Here is a 17,082-nt window from a genome sequence, read left to right as displayed (position 1 = left end):
CCCTACATGCAGGCCGACGGAACGACCCCGATAGATGACCCGCAGGAGTGCGCAGGGTCACGCATAGTGGGAACACACTGGCCGATTTGGACGATATCTCGGCCCAATCAGCAGGATCAGGTGACATATCGTCTAGTGTGCACCCACCTTTCCTTTACCTGACTTTTCTTCTCCACATTTCTCTCACCCCTCTTCTTTAGCTCCTTCATTCCTGTCACCTGTCTAATTCCATTATCCCCTCTTTTTAACAGCCTCAGTCATTTTAACTCGCCCCATGTACCTGCCTCATTTCTGTCATCTAGTTTTACTCTCCTTCTTGCCTGCCCCCTCCAACTTCACCCTGTCCACTGCCCTCTATTCCCCAGACACACCTTCCCCCCTCCCTCAGTCACTACCAGGGCAAAAAACACACACACACACACACACGCACGCACGCACGCACGCACGCACGCACACACACACACACACACACACACACACTTATCTCCAGGGGTGCCTCGGCAATGCACAAAAAAAAATAAACCACAAAAACAAGAAACAAGCTACTTGCAAAAAAAAGAAACAACTTGCAAAACAAAACCAAGCCCAATTCTGCTTGTTATAAGCGGACTTGGCAACTATGCTGCAGAGGGGTCCAGCTGCGGGTGGTCAGGTGACCACGATCACGGACCGTGGAAGGGGTGTGTCTTTGCCGCTAGTCGCGGCCGGCATTTTGATAATGGAGGGTGCGCAGCTGCTCGCCCTAGGCACTGTGTGCAGCCCTCCCCAGTGACCCAGACTGCCCCATTAGTTCCCCCTAATGTTAAAGGCTGTACTGCTAGTCTGGCAGGGGTTGTTATAATGGCCATAGGTGATGGGGCTCCAGGGACTGTCGAAAGCCGCCCCTCTGTCCTAGATAGACCCGGGGGCAGGTTGCAGATTTAGGTCATCTCTTTTTAGGTAGGCTGCAGCAATTGCATCGGATCAGAATGTAGGTTCAGCTGTGCCAAATTGACGGTCTGGCTTCTCGCAGTGCTGGGTGTTCAGGCCCCTGCCCCCCCCTTCCCCTGTTCCTGCTATACTCACGCCTGTAGTGTCTTTCGCAGCTCCTCTGCCGGTGTTGCTGCTCTTCCCACAGGTAACCCTCTGATGGCCATTTGGATGAAACTGCTGTGGACAGTCATGTGTCAGCTGATGTTGCCGGTTCCGACCCACCCGGTGAGTCCATAGCGCCGGCCCATAAGGGTAACAAGCAGGCGTGTTCCACGTCTTCCGACTCTGATGCCGATAGCTTGGGTGATAGAGGCAGAAAATGCTCACGTCACTGCCGACGCCAGTCTCTGCGTCGGTCCAGGCGGTCTCACTTTTCTAGTGTAGATAGTTCAGTTTCACCTGTGCCATCAATGGGTGGAGTAATGCACTGCAATTACACGGCTGTGCTTAGAGGGCTGTATCGGAGTGTTCGTGACAGGATACAAAGGGGGACGTATGTTAATGTTTTTGTCTAAATTCCCACCCTCAGGAACATTTGAATGTCAACAGATATCTTCATCTGATGCATTCTATGTTCCGTTCCAGGAGTAACATATATACGAGGAGTTCCAATGTAAACAGTTGGGAACCTCGGTTAGCGATTTCGACTGTAAGGATGTGGAGGTTTGGCTGAAGGTGACTCAGCCGGTCCCCACCACTTCCGTCCCTGCCCCTAGGTACATGCAAGCTCCCCTTAGGATTGATGTTGTATCGGCCTTTCCACCTATTGCCTTTGCCCCGGAATCTTTTTTGATTTGTGGGCTATTGCCTGCAGGATGGTTTCCACATAGACAAATACTTGCCTATGGGCTGTTTTCCGTATTGTGCACCTTTTTTGAGTGTTTCAGCACATTCCTGCATTGGTGTTGTTGCCGGTAGAGGCGAGGTCGGGGTGACTCATTACCTCGACGATTTCCTGTGCATTGGTCCAGCTGATTCCCCTCGCTGCGGTAATTTCCTACTTTCAATGCAGTCATTGTTTGTCTTTTTCGGGGCCTCGTTGCGAGCGATAAAATGGAAGGGCCAGTGACACAGCTCTCCTTCCTGGGTATCGTGATCAATATCTTGGCAGGTTGCTGTCGTTCCCCCCGGGACAAATTAGACAAGTTTGCGCAGGTCTCTTGTGGTAGCGTTAGATGTGGGTGAACTCACCCTGCGTCAGGTGCAGTCCATGCTGGGTTTTTTTTTTTCCATTTTGCCTGCAGGGTCATTCCAATGGGGAGGATCTTCTGCCGCTGGCTCCGCCCCCATTATTATTGTACGTTTATCTGGAATGTGTTCCTTTCCCAGTTCAATGTAGTGTGTATCTGGCTTGCCCCATCCTGCAGTAACACTCGGCTGCAATTTTACTGACGCTGCTGGTGCGACTGGCTTTGGAGCTTACCGCAACAGTTGCACCTTGGCCGTTGACGTGGGCTGCGGAAGGGTTCACTAAGAACATGTTGTTGGTTGAGTTTTAACCCATCATGGTTGCTTTATAACTCTGGGGGGAGCACTTGAGGAATGCTAGTATAATTTTTGGTGCGACAACCAGAGCATAGTGCATGTGATTAACCTTCAGAGTTCATCTTCTCTTCCGGTTGTTCATTTGCTTGCGAGACTTGTTCTGCGTTGCCTGCTGCTTAATGTAAATTTTGTTGCCAGGCATGTACCTGGTGTACAAAAATGGGATTGCAGATGCACTGTTGCGGTTCAACTGGCTTTGGTTTCAGGAATTAACCCCCTCAGGCCGATCTGTCTGTGAACCGTGTCCTCCTTATGTTTGGCAGATCATCAAGCAGGCATGGCGGATTTAGCTTTGAGGGCAATTGCCCACAGGACTTTGCACTTTTATCTGGTGGGTTAGCTGGAATGGGAGCATTTTTCTGGGTTTCGGTGGCTGAGGCAGGTAAGAGCTTGCAGCAAGTCATGCTGGCTTTTATTTGGGATCTGTATTCACAAGAGCGCTCGCTTGCTGTGGTACGGCGTATTTTAGCAGGCGCGTCAATTTTCTCTGCATTATATGACAGGCATGAACCCTCCAGGTCCTTCCTAATTTCAAGGGCCTTGAGGGGTTGGTCCAGGTCGACCCCTACAGTGGTTGACTGCAGACGTCACATTGATATTTCCATGTCTATTTACTTGGTGGCTGCTGTCCCTTCAGTTTGCTTTTCAGCTTTTGAATGCTTGCTGTTTCAATTAGGTTTTGACATGACGCTTCATGGAGCTTTCCGGTCTGTAAATTAGTTGCCCTCTCTACGAGGAGTGTCGCACCACTCACTATTGCGGATGTAATTGTACGCCCAGACGCGATGCTATGCCTTATGCGGTGCTCCAGGAAGGACCAGGCTGGTAGAGGGTGCTGGCTTTCACTTCAACCATATCCCTTTCCTGCAGTATGTCTAGTGGCGCTGTCACGCGCCTTCGAACAAGTGCATGGCGAACAGGATGGGGCATGGTTGATACACGAGGATGGGTCCCCGGTTACAAAATACAAGTTTTGTCAAGTCTTGAAGCATTGCTTGGCATCTTTAGGGCTTGAGCCGGGTGAGTTCGGTATTCACTCATATAGAATTGGAGGTGCTTCATCCGCGGCTTCTGCTGGCTTATCCGACGGGTTCACAGGGATATACAATCTTTTGGTCAGTGCCGCTCTACTGCGTTTCATCGCTATGTTCATCCGGGTTTATCTGTTGTGTTCCAACGTAGCTCACCGGAGGCCTAACCACTCGGCGACATACTGCGGGAGTCTATGAGGAATTTTTTATTTTCCCCCGGGGGCCCAACTGGCTTCTGAATGATATGGCATGATTAATATAGTTTACTCCGGGTTTTTTTACGTTTTTTGCCTCAAGTCCGATTGGCTAGGTTGTTCCCCTTCCCCTCTTTTTGTTACACTTCCAAGTCTTGTCGGTGTGGTGTGTATGTGTTTTGGTTGCTTTGTATGTTTTTCTTTCCATGTTGACCTTTCCTTTTCACATGTTTTCAGGTGGATTCGATGTCAAGCCGATCTGGGTGTTAGGGCATTCATATAATTTCTGGACTGCTCAATCCCCATTTGCATCTGATACTAGCGGTTTCTCTCAGGTGCATTTAATTAGATGGTTAGGTTTTCGAGGAATGTGCTGGGGCTCTCTTTTAGGTAGGTTATTGTCTGCTGTGCGGTCTTATGGGCTACCTAAGGTGATAGTGCTGCATCTGGGTGGGAATGACTTAGGTCAGCGCACTGCTCTACATTTGCGCTCAGTTATCATTAGGGACTATCATCTGATAGCGGAAGCCTTGCCTTCCTGTAAGTTGGTGTGGTCCTTCATTGTCCATAGGCGTGTGTGGAGGAATGCTGGGTGTGGTGCGTGGCTTGATGTGGCTAGGTAAAAAGTCAATACTGCAGTGGCTAGGTACATGCTGGAGGCTGGAGGTGGTGTAGTGGAGCATGTATTGATACAATTTCACGATGTTCATTTGTATCTTGGAGATGGTGTGCACCTTAGTCCTGCAGGTGTGCCTATTTTTCTGGACGGTATATTTCTGCTGGTTAAGGTGTTTCTGTTTAGAGGTTTGAGCTATGGTGGCGGCGCATCGGTTTAGGCCTCGCTTAGCAGAAAAGAACGGCACTTGGTTAGTTATGTTTATAGTTACGGTTAGTGGGTGCGCTCTCCTTGAAAGTGGAGTAAGGTGTCAGCCAATTGTCCTGGACAGGAAATGGCTATACCACCCGGACAGGTGCTTAGAAGAAAAGGAGCGTTGATCACCAATGCTTGGCTTGTGTGTGTGTGTTTGTTTGATCTGTTTGTTGTTGTCATGTGCATTCTTTTTGTCTCGTCACCAATATTAGTATTAACTTATAGTCAAAAATCTAGTAGTTGTCAAAAATAAAACTGACAAAGATTTAAATCGCCAACGCTGTTGTCTGTGTCTTTATTTTAGGAGTTAAGTTCCATTATTTATAAGGTATTATAAGGGTACACGAATAATACATGTTAGTGAGTTTAGTAAGCCCAAAGGCTGACAATTAAGCATGAGGGACATTAAACCACAAGTGTTTTGAGTGTTGCCAGTTTAATACGGTGTTGGTTATTGCCCTTTTAAGTTTAGCTGGTCTTAGGCAGCCAATGAATGTTCATAGGGGGTGGCCTAGGGGTATGTAAGGGAGAGCTGCATGTAAATCTGTCTCTTTGTTCCATTTGTTTCCCACCTTCTCTCCCTCTTTTTGTTTGTTTGCATGTTTGATGTTTGTTAGGTGTTGTGGAAAAGAACGGCACTTGGTTAGTTATGTTTAGTTACTCTTAGTGGGTGCGCTATCCTTGAAAGTGGAGTAAGGTGTCAGCCAATTGTCCTGGATGGGAAATGGCTATACCACCTGGACAGGTGCTTAGAAGAAAAGGAGAGTTGATCACCAATGCTTGGCTTGTGTGTGTGTTTTTGTTTGATCTGTTTCTTGTTATTTTTTTTCGCGTTATTTTTGTGCCGTCACCAATATTAGTATCAACTTATAGTCAAAAATTTGTATTTGTCAAACATAAAATTGACAAAGATTAAAACGCCAACGCTGTTGTCTGTGTCTTTATTTTAGGAGTTAAGTTACCTTATTTATAAGGTATCATAAGGGTACACGAAAAATACATGTTAGTGAGTTTATGACTACAAACCCCTTGCACCTGCCTTGTGTAGGAACCATTTTTAAAGATACTACCTATTACCTTAGCATGCAGGAAGGAAAGAGGTGACATAATTTGCTCCATCAGTCTGGGCGCCAAACTACCACCCATATTGGCAGCTTCACAGGTAAGATTCTGCTGGCTGCTTGTCCTTCATGTCAGAGACCCATGATCAGTGTAGGAGCACCTCAGGGAATGAAACACTGAATGACATCATATTCTTTAGTCAATGTTTTGGGTGCCCCCCTAAAGCGTGGCATCCTAGACCCTAAGTGTAGGTAAGGCAAGGGCCTTGCTTTTACCATCTGTCCTGGGCTCCATGCTTTCTGACTGCCACCCTGAGAATGGCCACAGAGTAAAACACAGCCAAGCATTTATAAAGAATCATACCTACTGTATACTGCCAATGGGGATCAGCCACCATCTTTTGTGCAGTACTTTATGTTTTAGAATATTTTTCACCAATATTAATATTGAAATTTAAAAAATATATATTTATTATTGCTAGCAGCATAATATATCGCTGACTTACTCTGTCCATTTCTTTTTTAGTCATTCCAAACTTGTAGTGGCCAAGTAAGAAAGGCCAAACCTCTTTGCGTATATCATGTTCCACTCCTCCATAATACACCAACCTCAGCAGCTCCAGTTCCTTGTAATTCTGCGGCACAGAAAAGACACAAGAGCATTCTCAGTACATTATTATACAAAGTCTAAACCGCAGAGTGAAAATGGACCCTAATTATAAGTAAGACTTTACACTGTTCCATTTGTTCCATTACAAGACTTTGTTCCACACACTGACATAGTATATTCCACTAACTAACTAAACAAAAACCGTAGACAGCAAAAGCATTTTTACAAAATTCAAAAGATTAAAAGTAGACGGCAAAACTGTTCCATTTAGGGAACATATATTTATTTATACTTTCAGAAACTAAACATGATGAATGTAAAATTGTGTGAGAATTTGGTGACTCAATAGACCAGAGTGTAGGTATAAGTACTGTGCCCTGCAAAAGTATCTCATATAGGGGCCGATTCATCATAACTAAAATATCGATGGAGGTAATTAGGTTTAGAACTCGCATGTAGTTCTACCTAATTACCGGAGGAATTAATCATTCCTCCTCTCCATAACTATCTATTCCAAAAAGCTGTCATTTTGCGATGACAGCTTCTCAGGAAATAGATAGTTTCCCTATCTACTCTACCTTACCGCAGCTGCAATCAGTGCTGCACATGCACCGTTATGTCCACAAAAGCAACGCATGCACAGCACTGATTATAGCTGCAGTAATTCTGTGTTCGTCTGACAACCCCCCCCCCCCCCTCCACTCCCCTCTCCCACCTACCTGGTCACCTGGTACACAGGCTGCAGGCGTGGACCCCGGACCTCCCGTTTGAAGTTTTTTTTTTTTTTTAAACTTTATTGTGTTTTTTTTCTTCTTAAACTTCATTGTTTTTTTTTTTCTAAACTCTGTGTCAGAGCAGCAGCCGGAGCCAGAGGAGGGACCAGGTAGTGACGGAGGGAGCCAAGGAGGACCTGCTCACACGGAAAACAGGTAAGTATAACCCGCTATACACCACCTGAGAGTGGCGTATAGTAACATCATCAAATTCCGAAAGTATGGGGAGTGTGGAAATTAACGCAGACGGACTTAACCAGTGTGTTAATGAATACTAAAATAATGGTAATTAAGGAAAATGTCCTTAAAACCGTTAATTTAAGTATTGATGAATAGGCCACATAGAATCAGTGTGGATGTACAGGTTAGACATTTTTGTTAAACAGATAATGTAAATAGTATTTGTGCATGTAATGCATTGACTGTGAGTAAACACTATGAAAATTAGTGCCTGATTCTGAGTTGAATGTATTCTTGTTTGCAGAGAGTATCTTGCATGTTTTTGCAATGCGCATATGCAAACACAGTGGGTTTCCAGGTGCTATAATATGGTTTTACTAAAGCTGCAGCCACAACATGCAGTGTAAGGTGCGGAACGGAGCTGCTGCGTATGGCCAGTGGCAGCAGCTTCTCCTACCAACTCTGCTGTACTGCATGTGTGGATCTAAGTGCTCAATCAGCGCACCTGACCAGTGAGACCAGAGAGCAGCTGCCATCAAGAAGAGACAGGCGTCTTACCATGAGGTGGAGGAATGTGTGCTTAAGCTTAATCATGTCTTCGACTGGTTACACTTAGAAATGTCCGCAGGACCATTTTTGCTGGTTTTGGTAATAATTCATCGTCCGGTTTTGGTTTTGCCAAAATGCCGTGACTGATTTTGGTTTTGGATTTTTTCCCAAAATTGACAAAAAAAAGCTAAAATTACATAATTTGAGCCTTTTTTTTGTTCCTAGAGTATTATTAACCTCAATAACATTAATTTACACTAATTTCCAGTCAATTTTGACCACCTCACAGCTCACAATAATGTTGTCATCCAGTTTAGGCCAAAAGGTTGGACCGAGCTAGCTGGCTGACTAAGCTAAGTGACAGCAGTGGGCAGCACAAACACGTGGCAGTTCAACTTCCAAGATGGCACATCAGGAAACAAATGTTTTAATTAATCAAGAGGCCTGAGGGAGATGGAGTATGTATGTAGTTGAAGGCAGCTAAAGGAAGGGTTGATTCGTAGTAAATGTAATTAAATTTTTTGAATCCAAAGCAAATAGGGAGGAAGGGAGAGGTTGGTGGTACAAAATATTTTTTTAAATTAAAGGGGCATACAGGAGATGCTGTCTGTGGCCATAAACATTTCTGGACATTTTCGGCATTCAGCAACCGCATGTCGAAGATTTCAGCAGCTGTGGCAGTTCAACTTCCAACATGGTACATCAGGTTACAAATGTTTTTATTGATCAAGAGGCCTGAGGGAGATGGAGTATGTCTGTAGTTGAAGGCAGGGAAAGGAAGGGTTGATTCATAGTAAAATTAATTTAAGTTTGGGATTCTGAAGCAAATTTGGATGAGGGAGGAGAGGAGGCATTTACAAAAAAAAATGTAATCATTCACATCAGTCCTTGCCCCTTTTTGAGCTCTTCGGTAGTTTTGAAAACATTTTTTAAAGATCAAAAGAGCATGCAGGAGATGCTGTCTGTGGCCATAAGAATTTCTTGAAATTTTTGGCATTCATCAACTGCATGTAGAAGATTTCAGTGGCTGTGGTAGTTCAACTTCCAAACCAGGCACATCTAGAAAACAAAATGGCAGTGCAGTGGCAGACAGGATGGCAATTTAGTAAACTATAAAAATGTCAGTCAGCATTGCCCCAAACAGCTCATAATGCAAAGAAAAGAGGTGCAAGATGGAATTGTCCTTGGACCCTCCCACCAAAGGGAGTAATGCTGTTATGACACCTGCCCATTTTGATTCTTGAACAGGTTGAAGAACTATTATTGTGGCAGCACACAAAACAGAAGCTCTGAACAGGAAGGTTGCAGAGGGGTCATTAAAGTTGGGTACTAAACATCTCTTATCATCGTGCTTCTGTGATTATGTATGGAACTGGGTAGTTGCATCTGATCAAACATGGCTATTATGATCAAGAAAAGCCAAGCCCATCTGTTGTTACACATTGGAATGAAAGTTTATAAGAAAAAAGGCAACCAGATTGGGATCTACAAATCAAGGTTGAAAAAGGCATAGGAGTATTTTGCAAGTATATGTATTTGTAATTTTAGTTGAAATAAATACAGTATGAAACAAAACAAACAAAAAAAGTAAGCGACAGAGCAGCGGCACAAACGCACGTCAGTTTAAAAAAATATAGGACAGCTATGAAACATTACCACAGACACAGCAGTCGCAGGCAGGATGGCAGTTTAATAAACTAAAAAAATGTCAGGCAGCGATGCCCCAAACAGCGCATAATGCAAAGAAAAGAGGTGCAAGATGGAATTGTCCTTAGGCCCTTCCACTCACCCTTATGTTGTATGTATTAAACAGGACATGCACAGTTTATTAGATGTGTTTATTTCTTTAGCACTGTATATTTTTTTTTCATTTTAGATGCCCTGACTTAGACCCTCTATGCCCTTGAGCATCGGTTTTAGTAGATGATGTTGAAGGACTAGCATAGTGATCATTACTGGTGGCAGCAGCTGCAGCGACAGTATTTGGTTGCTCTTCTCTAAACAGAATGTTATCCATTTTTCAATTTGCACATCACTGTGTGGCTTATATATGCACATGAACAAAGCGCACCAAACAGTACAAACAATACAAATTTTTTTTATGTCACAGCTCTATTCCTGCGTGGACTATAGCTACAGGGCTTATATATGCACATGAGCAAAACAAAGCGCACAAAACAGTACAAACAATACAATTACTATTTATTTTTTTATGGCGCAGCTGTATTCCTAGTTATACTATGTATATTAATCATGAGATGTTTAACCTTTTGCTGACCTCTTATATTATTTACATCAGATAAATATGTTACAGAAATGTTTTTTTGTTTTTAGACTCTCTCCCCTACAATTCATGTTTTGTAAATTCTCTAAGCATACACAGTTCAGTTGATCTATATTTCTGGGTCAGTAATTATCCCATCTGTTTCCACAGACAAAAATCCTCAAAACATGACCTGTTGGAAAACTTGAGGATTAAGGTTGAGAACCACTGCTATAGCATACCTCCCCACATGACCCAATTCAGGAGGGACAAAATGCTCTGTTACTGGACTTCCCTCTTAAATTATGATTGCCGTCACCTGTGTTGAAACACCTTTCTTATCAATTAACTAGTTAAACACAGGTGACAGCAATCATATATTAAGAGGGAAGTCCAGGAACAGATCGTTTTGTCCCTCCTAAAACGAGTCATGTTGGAAGGTATGCTATAGACCAGTGGTTCCCAACACGGTCCTCAGGACCCCACACAGTTCACGTCTTTCAGGTCACCCAGCAGGTGCAAATAGGTGGAGATAATTAGTTCACCTGTTTTCCTGTGAGGAGACCTAGAAAACAAGTACTGTTTAGGGTCCTGAGGACAGAGTTTGAGAGCCGATGCTATAGACCATCTACAGTAGTTTTAATAATTATTACTGTATTTAATACACTAATCCAGTGCATAAGGAGACCAATGTGTACATATGTGTCCAGGGCTTATGCTAGGGTTTTCTGCTGCTCCCCCAGACACCCAGACTTGCTAGTACTCTGTAGATTGTAATGGCGATTAAAACCCATTAAACTCAGGCGGACTGGTCCTACTGCCGCATCTGTGATTGCTAGTTTTGTATATATCTGATGTATTACATACATCTCACTCTGTATGAAGCAGTCCATAGCTTGTTACTTGCTTGTAAATGCGGCAGGTGCATTTTTGCAGAATTTTTTAAAAATTACTTTAGGGACATAAAAATATGCCAGTACCCATTTTCATGTACCCCAAATTTTATGGGACCACTTAAAAAAATGAAAAAAATAACCTAAGTGCTCTTCTGCACTACTTCTTCAATGTAGGAAAAAAAAACCCTGCCGCGGCTATTTAAAACCCTGACTTTCATTTGCAGGCTAAAACGGGGGTACCCATAGTGATCCCCTATGTTTTGACAGCTTTAGGGGGGTCCTATAATTTATTCCAGATAAATCCCGTTTTTTTCGCCTATCCTATTTTGCCGGCTTCCGTTTTTGTAGCTTTTAAATTGAATACGGGGATAAAGCGGGCGCGCACCCGATACTTTATCCCAGGAATAGCTCCGATGTGGAGCGATAAGTCCAGCATGGACTTTTCGCTCCCATATTGAATACCCCTCTATGAGTCATATACATTTCGGTCACATCTCCATTTTATGATTGAGCAGGTGTAACTGGGCTGTAACGTAATTAAAGTTCTGTGAAGGCGGGTCAACGCAACTGGACAAAGTTGGACAGAAGTGTATAATTTGCACCAAGTATAGGCTGGTGCAAATACACCCTGATGATCTCGAATATCAAACCCAGCATATGTGCAGTGGTGGGCGAGCCACAAAGATCCATACAACTGTGTATAGGCTATATTGCACACATTTATTTTCCTGCAAGAAAATCTGGTGTATAAGTGAATACAAGTGATGCATTCAATTATACACAACATGTTTAAGTACACTGTTAACATTCACATTTAAAAAGGAAATAATGAGAGATTATATTGTATTATTGTATAACAGATGTATTTAAGGTATACTGAAGCTTATATTGTATTAACACTATTGGTCGATATGAGTCACCACATCTTAATTTTTATCATACAGTTGCAGCATAGTTCTTTTAAACTTGTGGCATGACTCTGTAACACGCACGGTGCGCAGGTTGTACTTAATCCCCACGTTAAATCTATATACAGAGGGGGTGATTCAGTACTGGACGGGATTGCAAAGCTGCAGCTTTGCAATTCTGTCCTTGCAATGCAAACATGCAAATGCAGCAGGAGATGTATGACACCCCCTACTTCATTTGCGATCCCAGCACTGTGACTGATGGTCGCGATGGTGGCCTCAGCTTATCTAGGCTGGCCGGCTTGCAAGGCCAGGAAACTGCATCCGTGGATGCAGGCCCTGGCCTTACCACCCCTGGAAAATGGTTTGGACACGCCACCGTTTCCTGGAACGCCACCCATCCCCGCCCCTTAAATGCCTCTGCCTGTCAATCAAGCAGAGGCATAGGAGGGGCTGCGTGCGATCACACAGGATCTGTTCTGCACATTCGCAGAACGGGTCCTGCGCATGCACAGATTCCCGATAATCAGGAATCTGCGTTCAGCATTGCACGCTGAATTAGCTCCAGAGTTAATGATATCAACTGCAATATTAACAGTGAACACAAGATGGTGCATTAAAGAAATATAAAGGCTCATTTAACATGAGCAGTATTGATTCCTATGTTGCTGTCTCTGGGCCTGATTCAGACCCGCTCGCGAGCGCTATGAGCTTGCAAGCAGGTCGATGGTGGCCCAGTGCGCATACGCACGACGGAGCCAGCTCCGCTGTGCGCATGCGCGAGACCCGGATAGCGACGGGCAAACCGTCGCTCAGGGTCTCGTACCAAAGGGGGCGTGCTGTCGATGTTGAGTGACAGCACGCCCCCTTTGGTGGGCAGGCCAGGGGGGTGGCTGCCCAAACGGAGGCATTCCCATGTGAACGCCTCCGTTTGGGGGCGGCCCCACTGACATCACGAGTGATGTCAGTGGGAGAGATTTTGGCTCTGTGAGAGCCAAAATCTCTCTCGGGCTTGCGGCAACGAGACCACAAGGGTCTCGTCGCAAGCCCGATGGTCGCGATGGTCTTGACCATTGCGACCATCTTCCTGGCCGCTCGCTATAGCTGTGGGTGGTTACCCACAGCTATGCGAGCGGCCAGGAGGCCGCTCTAAAAAACAAGAAGGCCGGCCCTGATTCAGAGCGAGCGCTCTGTCAGAGCATCCGGGTCTGAATCAGGGCCTCTGTTCTGTCACTTTCTGATGTACCAGAACACTAAGGGGGCGATTCAGACCTGGACGCTAAGCTGCACTGTCTCGCAGCCAAAAGGGGCCGGGTATGCAAATTCCGCGATTGCACTGTCTGGTGTAATGGTGGAAGGACGCCCTCTATGTCTTAGAGAGCGACGGCAGAGCGAACACACGCCGGTCTAAAGACGCCCACTTTTCTTTCTTAACACATGTCATCTCCAGGAAATGAATGATTAATCAGAACCATCGAGAGCCATCGGAGCTGTTCGCAGCCCTTGAGGTCGAACCTACTCCGTCGCAAAACACTGCGATCACTGCAGGCTAAAATATAACCAAGTGACCTGTACAATGACGCTTCCATGCTAATTATGCACACCCATAAAATGCCGTTTAGACACCCAGACATGCCTGCGTTCGCAGCACCACTCCCCTGTTCACAAGCACCTTCCCCTGTTACCACCCACAAATGGCGCTGTCACTTAAAATAACGTCCAGTCTGTGTACTACGAGCGCTCAATTCCCGAGTGCAGTGAGTTTCTAATGGAGGCGCATTGACGAATACTCATGCGCAGACGGGTGTAAATCGGCCATAGCATGCCTTCGCAGCTTAGCGTCCGGGTCTGAATCAGGCCCTAAGGTCTCTATTCATGATGTTAATTATCGAGGTCTGAAAAGATCCCAATGATTAACTTTCTAATTTGCCGCGGACGCCAGAGCAATTCATTATTGCTTCGGTGCGGAAACATCTGATCTGAAAATCAGCTTCACTGCTTCTTTCAGAGCAGTGAATCTTTTCTTTTCGCTAGTGCACATGTGTGAGGTCACGCATGCACACAGGAGGTCCGACGTTCGGCGAAAGGAGCCGGACAGGGGCGGAGGGATCCCTCTTCGCAACCATCTGAAGATGGCGAATGCTCCCGCAATCAAGTTCTGAAAATATTGTATTTTCGGAGCTTGATGAATTCTGTCCCCATACGAGTGCAGGAAGGTAAGTAGGAGACATCTGTGGTATCTCTTGCTTTACCTTCTTAATGAATGGCCCGATAACTTATTTTTACATTTGCAGGTGAAAATGTGCATTTTGAGGCGCCCGTTACCTGTATTTGCAGTTTGCACCTGGCAGTGTTCTAGACCATGTTCACTATGCTGGCGGGAGTTGGTTCCCCGCAGTGTCGTGGACATGATGTAGTATGCTGGGACCTTGCCGGTCAGTGGAAAATCCGGAGACAAGGTAAGGGGCATAAAAGTTGCTGCGTAGGGCCCTGGCAATTTAATTGATGGGGCCCCCCACAAGCCTTAATCTGGTCTTGCCGCAGTGGCATCATGAGGGAGGTGTGGGCCACCCTTGGAAGCTGCAGTAACAGGAGCCGGGTGCTGCAGTGTGACATTCTCCTGCAGTACCTGGCTCCTGTCATAGAAGAGTAGCCGGCAGTGCTGCTGACAGTCCAGTCTCCGGGGGCATCCCAGCACCTCCAGTGATGCTGGTCTGCCCCGGGAGAGAAGTCATTGGGATCCCCCTTTTCAGACGTGGGCATGCAGGGATAATTAGAGTGCGCAGTGGGTGTCACCAGACCTGGTGATGCCTCTGCCTTACCGCTGCCATTATTATTTTTACTATATTCATTAATAATAAGATTCCTCTTAAGTATAGTAAATAAAAATGATGTATATTGTTAGGTATAAACTAAACCACAAAACTGATTTACACATTGGGCCTGAGTAAGAGGTGGAGGCTAATGCATGTGCAGTTGCCAATGTTTGTGGAGTCGCAGTGGCTAGTTTCAGGCTTCCTCTTGTGTACCACTTTCAATGCCCATGGACAGTGCAAATCTGCTGGTGGCTCCAAACACACACCACCATCGGGGCCCCATCACATTCACCATCGACACTTGCACCAGCCTATGTGGCTGTGGCTTTGAATTTGGGAATGTAGCCATGTTTATTGAAACGCCCGTGACCACCCCTTAACACGCCCATGTGATGGCCTTTTTTTGCGTTCACATCAGACCACCTCCCAGATATGGGAGAACAGTGTACATGCTGTAGAATTAATTCCGTTTTCATATGTCTGCCTATTCACACTGGCCTCGTTCTACTGCTCGTTATCAGATGATACGCACTTGCCAGAGGACATAGCCCTTATTTATTATTAAACCGGCAGTGCCCGGGCTTCTGTTGGAGACTACACTTACATCAGCAGAGTGCATGCTTCTCTTGTCTGCCTCTTTCTGAACAGGCGGTCCAATAGTGCAGATGGCGCTTCGTCACCACGAGGACACCTTAGTGATTGGAATGAGAGAGGCGGATCCAGTGTATAGAAGCCATTCACAAGTGTCCACTCCAGGCCTATAGACTCCACTTTCTCCTCACTCCACCGAGAACCAATGGAGAAATGGGAAGAGTGAGTGACATGCCTCCAAACTACAGGCCAGATTAGTTTGTTATTACTACAGTGCAGCTGGCAATTTGGGTGTATGGATGGAATGTAGTTATCATCCAGGAGGTTGGGATGCTAGTGCTCAAAATACCGAATCCCGACCGCTGGCATCCCAACGGTAAGTATTAGGGGTAGGGTTTTGTTTTGGGTTAGGCACTAGGAGGAGGGTTAAGGTCAGGCTGTGAAGGGGTGAGGGTTAGGGTTGGGGTGGGGGGTCAGGATACTTACATTCAAGGGGTCGGGATTCTGACTGTTGGGATGCTGCTGTTGGTATTCTGATCACCGGCATCCTGACCGACATGTTCCCGTACCCAACCCGTATGGATTGCCCACTCGCAGAAACACTGCAGGAGTGGAGGATCCTTCTTATTTGAACCCGGTGTTATGATCCTCTGAGTAACTCTTGCTACTACAAGATAGATATAGTCTTTAGAGACCAGGAGTTGCGACAGTGGTGTCTCAGAATCTGGAGTAGCTTTGAGGGCTGATATGTACTTGGCTGAGGTGCGGCCTTGTGGCCGAGTCGCAGCCTTGAGAGCTGATGTGTACTTGGCTGAGGTGTGGCCTGGAGGCCGAATTGCAGCCGTGAGGGCTGATGTGTACTTGGCTGAGGGGGTCCTTGGGGCCGAGTTGCAGCATTGAGGGCTGATATGTACTTGGCTGAGGTGTGGCCTTGTGGCCAAGTTGCATCCTCGAGAGCTGATGTGTACTTGGCTGAGGTGCGGCCTTGTTGCCGAGTTGCGACTGAGCCAGTCGTGAGAGTCTTTTGCCAAACTGGCATTCAGACACTGCTGTGCGGCTGAGACTGTAGTGAAGTTAATAATTAAAAGTTCTCTCAGATGCTGCAGTGTTGCTGAGACTGCTGAAATATAAGAAACAAAAGTCCACTCAGACACTATAGTGCTACTGAGACAGCTGGGAGACACGTTGGACAGGAGGAACTGGAACATAACACGAAGAAGATTTCCACACACAGGACTGGAAGGCACGTACTGAACGCGTACTGAACGCTATCACCGGCATAGAGCAGAGACCCAGCAGAAAAGAAAACGGAGAAGGATCCAATCCGAGCAAGACAGAGATAATGGAGCCGCCAGGTAAGAGGACCTCACAGAGAAGCAGGCCAGCATCCTTGTCTCCTAGCAACAGGTCTGAGAGTGCTGCCCGGAGCACTGTTGTTAGACAAGACGCAGCGGCGGCTTGTGACACTCGGCTTACGTGTCTGTCATTGGCCCACAGACCCCACTATCTCACACATAATCATTTGAGAGAGTGAATGCAGTCATAACAACAGTGGGAGCCACAGTGCAACATACAGCAGGATACATTGGTCAGGCGTACAGTTACTTACAACAGCCGAACTTGAAAGACTGGTAAATAAACATACATATTGTGCATTTAGGATGAAGTGACTGGTATACATGTTCATTTTTAGTATAGTATTCGCGTTTATTTGATTACAAGTGTCATTTGCAGAACGTGGTACCACAACATGATATTTAATATAATAAGATTTTTTATAAATTGCATTATTATCTCATTTATTTCACTTGCATCATACATC

General features: G+C 45.6%; 1 protein-coding gene and 1 pseudogene across 4 annotated transcripts in view; one reads left to right on the top strand and one right to left on the bottom strand.

The window, feature by feature from the left end:
• The window catches only part of SGSM2 (small G protein signaling modulator 2), a 483,760-nt gene that overhangs the window by 34,576 nt on the left and 432,102 nt on the right, over nucleotides 1–17,082 (bottom strand). For all 4 annotated transcript variants that reach the window (XM_088449453.1, XM_088449451.1, XM_088449450.1 and 1 more), the window contains one exon: nucleotides 6,181–6,309. In XM_088449453.1, the coding sequence (XP_088305579.1) occupies nucleotides 6,181–6,309 (129 nt within the window). The remainder of the gene's footprint in view (nucleotides 1–6,180; nucleotides 6,310–17,082) is intronic.
• LOC148502703 (uncharacterized) lies at nucleotides 1,162–5,596 on the top strand (annotated as a pseudogene).

This window comes from Taudactylus pleione, unplaced genomic scaffold, assembly GCF_031769625.1.
Source record: "Taudactylus pleione unplaced genomic scaffold, aTauple2 ptg000485l, whole genome shotgun sequence".
Lineage (NCBI taxonomy): Eukaryota > Metazoa > Chordata > Amphibia > Anura > Myobatrachidae > Taudactylus > Taudactylus pleione.
The sequence above is the reverse complement of the archived record's forward strand: the minus strand, read 5'-3'. Positions and strand labels throughout refer to the sequence as shown.